Source organism: Bison bison, unplaced genomic scaffold (genome assembly GCF_000754665.1).
Source record: "Bison bison bison isolate TAMUID 2011002044 unplaced genomic scaffold, Bison_UMD1.0 scf7180017864289, whole genome shotgun sequence".
Taxonomy (NCBI): domain Eukaryota; kingdom Metazoa; phylum Chordata; class Mammalia; order Artiodactyla; family Bovidae; genus Bison; species Bison bison.
Window position 1 is genome coordinate 1,529,617 of NW_011494861.1, and position 4,611 is coordinate 1,534,227.

Consider the following 4,611-nt stretch of genomic DNA (forward strand, 5'->3'; position numbering starts at 1 on the left):
ACCACTTTCCAGGAGAAGTATCACCACTGAAGTAACTTGTTTATCTTTTTTAGAGCAAGCCAAAGCTAAACTTTAAAAGGAAATTAAAACACGATGCAAGAAACAAGGAATATAAGCTCTCCGATTACAGTAAGATTGCTGTAGCTAATCAGCTACATGGAGTACATTAGTAAAGCTTAAGATTACTTGATTACCTTCACTTTTCTCAGTGACACTTTCCAGCTTTATCCCTAGAGATTTAAAAGTTCTGCTGATGAGTCAAACTGGAGAAGTGTCTTGGATCCAGGCACTACCTACCGTCTGCCCCTCGATGGCAGCTCGCTGGCGCCCTAACACATCCTGCAGCTGCGTGAAGTGCTGGATGAAGGCCACCACCTCCGCCTGGAAGCGCTGGGTGTGCACGTACTGCACGGACGCCATCTGGAGGCTCACTCGGACGTCGTGCTCCCGCCGGAGGAGAGGGTCGGGCCGGCCATACCTAGGAGGAAGGGCAGCAGTGTGACTCAGAGACAGCGGCAGGATGCAAATGAGTGTCTGAAGAAAACTCGGGTTCATTTAGGGGCTTCCCTAGGAAACAGCTTTAACTGTTAAAATGGAAACCCAGAAAAAAAAAAAAAGGAAATCCACAACCAGGTTTTAGAAAGCAAACTCCAATAACTACCTTCTTTCTAAGCTTCCACCACATGTCGAGGATGTTAAATAAAAGTCTGGTGTGACGGCCAGGGCTATAAACACAGGGACAGGTCTGGGGCTGCGATCACTCCTGATTCCAGAACTCACTCAGAAGCCACTGTGGTTCAGACCTTTTACCTGAGCCTCTTTGCCCCTGCCTTTAAGGAAAAGTGAATATTCCTGCTCACTCTTCTAGCAAAGACTGTGACAACTTGGGGTAACAAAAACTACACTGTGAAACAACTGGTAAAGAAAATTAGGCAACAGAACCAATGCTCCTGAGGCAATCTGTCTCTGGAAACTGAAAGAAGTCTTTTTACTTCAGTGAAATGCAGTCCAAAGAGTTTTAGCATCCACATTCACTGATAAATTAAAAAACTTCTACAAATGGTTTTAATGGGACATGATGCCACAATAATAAGTTATTATACAAGACATAGTCACTGGGGAAAGGAATTCATATTAGCTGAGCAACTATTATTTTGCCAGGCAGAGAGTTAAGAGTTTTACATTAATTATCTCATTTATTAAAGAACCATGCCACTGTGGTAGGTAACAATACAAATAAATCAATCTAACTTCTCAGAGGAGTATGATATACTCCCTCTGGAAATGAAAGAAAAACTTCTTAGACATCTTTAGGGACCATTTTTCTCAACTCTGGTTGAACATTAAAATCACTTTGGATAATTAAAAAAAAAAGAACACAACACTACCACAGACCAGAATACTTGGGGGCAGAGATGAATATCCATACATTCTGACAGCTCTCCAAAAGGCTGAAAAACCACCTTGCAAAATTTCTGTTTTCTGAGAAAACTATTCTTTAATAACTACATAGGCCTAAAAATGCCTTCTAAATTTTAAAACTGAATACAGATTGTATTTATACTGGAAGAAATGCCTAATGCAATTTAAAACCCATTATCTTCAACAACTTTCTCAGGCTGAAATCATCCCAGATCATTCAGAGCTAAATGGAAATTGATCTAACACAGTCTCCTCACTATTTCAAAAGAAAAACGGATACAAGGAGATTAAGTGACTTGTTCAAGTCACACAACACATTGCTGTGAAACCAGACTATAATGATAACCACAATTATTTCAACCATACCCCCTTTATTTCTTAAAGCCTGAGTAGCCCACTTCAATGCAGATCCATTTGAATATAAATCAAGATTCCTCACAACTAGATCAAATTGATTCTACATAAGAGGCTATGTTTTTTTAAAACTTTTCCTCATTGCTTAGCCGACAAGAATTTGAAACAGGAAACCATCATGATGGAAAAGCTTGATGTTTTTACTTGAAAGTCTGGAAGATGAGGGCTTCTTCTCCACTTGTAGTGAACCGTTCTCGGTAGAACTCTCCATGCGAGGTAAGGTCACTTAGAGATAGGCTCCCAATGCTTCCCTGTAAGGCCAGGTCTCCCTCTAGGAAGATTAAAAATCAGAATGCATTCTTATGGTCTTTTTTCTGTCACACACCCTAACTCTGCCTGAAACAAAAATTGATATACACATGCCTCAGACTTTACATCATTTAATAAAACGAAATGTCAAAAGTGAATATTCATATTTTAACACACCCAGAACGATATTTTATGCACTATTTCCAACAGCCTCAATGCAGAAGTCCAAAGGGATTGAAATAATACCACAGTATCACACTTTAACACTTATAAGGGGGAAGAAATTAAGGGTAAACATAAATTAAAGGATAAAATATTTACAAATACAGATAGAAACATGCTCTCTTCTGAGATCAGACCACTAATTAGAATTAGCAAAACAGCATAAGGTCTATTTTATACTATAGATAAAAGAATAAAGGAAAAAATCTCAGAGATGTATTAGGCAGTATTAAATGGGTTTTAGTGATATTTAATTAAAAGGTGACATTAATAAAATAAGACACTGAAGACACAGATTTGAAACTACTCCAATATTACACAAGTGAAGCTCCTGGAAGGTGGGCATAAGAAAGAGGAAATGTTAAAACATGCACCCCTGGGCTATGAACCTATATGAATCATTCTTAACATCGGGTAGATACTGAAAAGGAATATTCTGAACTGTTGCTTATGTAAAACAAATTTTGTCATCATAATTAACAACAAAACAATGACTGAGGTGTATGTATTTGGCAGGCTAGTTCTGCTCCCAATGAAGACACATACTTATTTTTGGTTCCGAATGTCCTCTAACAAAAATACCCACCCGCCCCCCCAAAAAAGTGAAGTCACTCAGAAAAGTGAAGTTGTGTCCAACTCTTTGCGACTCCATGGACTGTAGCCTACCAGGCTTCTCCATCCATGGGATTTTCCAGGCAAGAGTACCAGAGTGGGTTGCCATTTCCTTCTCCAGGGGATCTTCCCAACCCAGGGATCAAACCTAGGTCTCCTACATTGCAGGCAGACACTTTACCCTCTGAGCCACCAGGGAAACTTATCCTACCCAAGCTTCTCCCAATTCAAAGGACTCATCTCTTCTAGGAGCCTTTTATAAATTAATTTATACCAGGAATGAAACCAATTTTAGTTCATCATTTCCCCAAAAGACATTCTTATTTTACTACAGAGTCAACATTTGAGCTTTGTAGTCTTCTTATTTTATCACCAGTTGCTTAAGGAAGGAGCAGTATTTTATGCTCACTTTGTAAATTCCTCCACTTTAGAGCTTAACGTAGCTCTTCACTTGTGTTCTACTAAGGATTACAGCCTATTGCATCCCATTAGGAAGAATGCCAGCTTTGCTACAATATCTCCCTGCTTAAACCACCCCCTCTCAGTAAAGTGAAAGTCGCTCAGTCATGTCCAACTCTTGGCGACCCCATGGACTATACAGTCCATGGAATTCTCCAGGCCAGAATACTGGAGTGGGTAGCTGTTCCCTTCGCCAGGGGATATTCCTAATCCAGGGATTGAACCCAGGTCTCCTGCATTGCAGGCGCATTCTTTACCAACTGAGTCACAAGGGAAGCCCAAGAATACTGGAGTGGGTAGCCTATCCCTTCTCTAGCATATCTTCCTGACCCAGCAATCAAACCAGGGTCTCCTGTATTGCAGGCAAATTCTTTACAAACTGAGCTATCAGGGAAGCCCACCCCCTCTTAGGGGTTCCCCCCAATTATGGCAACAGAGTGAACATATGGCCTGATTTCCCAGAGGCAGCCCCTGTTATATGCCGTTTTCCCAGTTGTAATTATTAACAATGCCCCCTTTCACGCTCCAACATGTCCAAAGTTTAGACAAAGAAATTATATAGTCATCCAGAGAGCTTTTTTAAAACTCAGATAGACCCCAGGGTCCCATCCCAACCCACAGAATCAGAGTCTTGGGATGGGAAGGGAGCTGTGCCAGACAGCTACATTTCTAGCAGATGATTCTGATCCATAAACTAGTATCTAGAAACCACCACCACCCGTCCTGGCCAGACCAGCAACCACAACCCAGCCACTGAGCCACACCTTACTTAGCATCTGTGAAGACAATTAGATTTGTGAGCAGGATGTTCAAATTCTTCCCAGATTCCCCAAGTCTGATTTTCTCCACTTACCAATCATTTCCAGGTGTGCCACTAATTTGGACACATTCGCCTTGGCAAGCTCACTGGTGGTCTTATTCAGCACGAGAGAAAGCGAATGAACCTAAGAACACAGGAGGTAAGGCAAGGCGAATGTTACTCGGAGGAAAAGGTACCTTTCAGACAAATGGCATCAAGAAAGATGCTACAAGTCTCGGGAAAGCTGAAGATAAACCTTTTTGTCCGACTGATACCAAATTCATTTCAACTTTTCTTAGCCAGTCAAACCACATAAGAGGAGAGAGCTGATAGGAAAAGAACTTGACTGGCCAATCTAAAACCCAGGTTCTGTGGTGTCTTCTCTGTGGTTGCCTCGTCTGTTCTCTTTAAATTTTTTTTTTTTTTTTTTTTTT

General features: G+C 40.9%; 1 protein-coding gene across 1 annotated transcript in view; it reads right to left on the reverse strand.

Annotated features, from left to right (window-relative positions):
- The window catches only part of VPS13D (vacuolar protein sorting 13 homolog D (S. cerevisiae)), a 274,572-nt gene that overhangs the window by 221,459 nt on the left and 48,502 nt on the right, over positions 1 to 4,611 (reverse strand). Inside the window, exons 24-26 of the mRNA XM_010850181.1 lie at positions 4,232 to 4,322; positions 1,981 to 2,107; positions 298 to 478 (exon numbers count right to left, since the gene is read on the reverse strand). Of these exons, the coding sequence (XP_010848483.1) occupies positions 298 to 478; positions 1,981 to 2,107; positions 4,232 to 4,322 (399 nt within the window). The remainder of the gene's footprint in view (positions 1 to 297; positions 479 to 1,980; positions 2,108 to 4,231; positions 4,323 to 4,611) is intronic.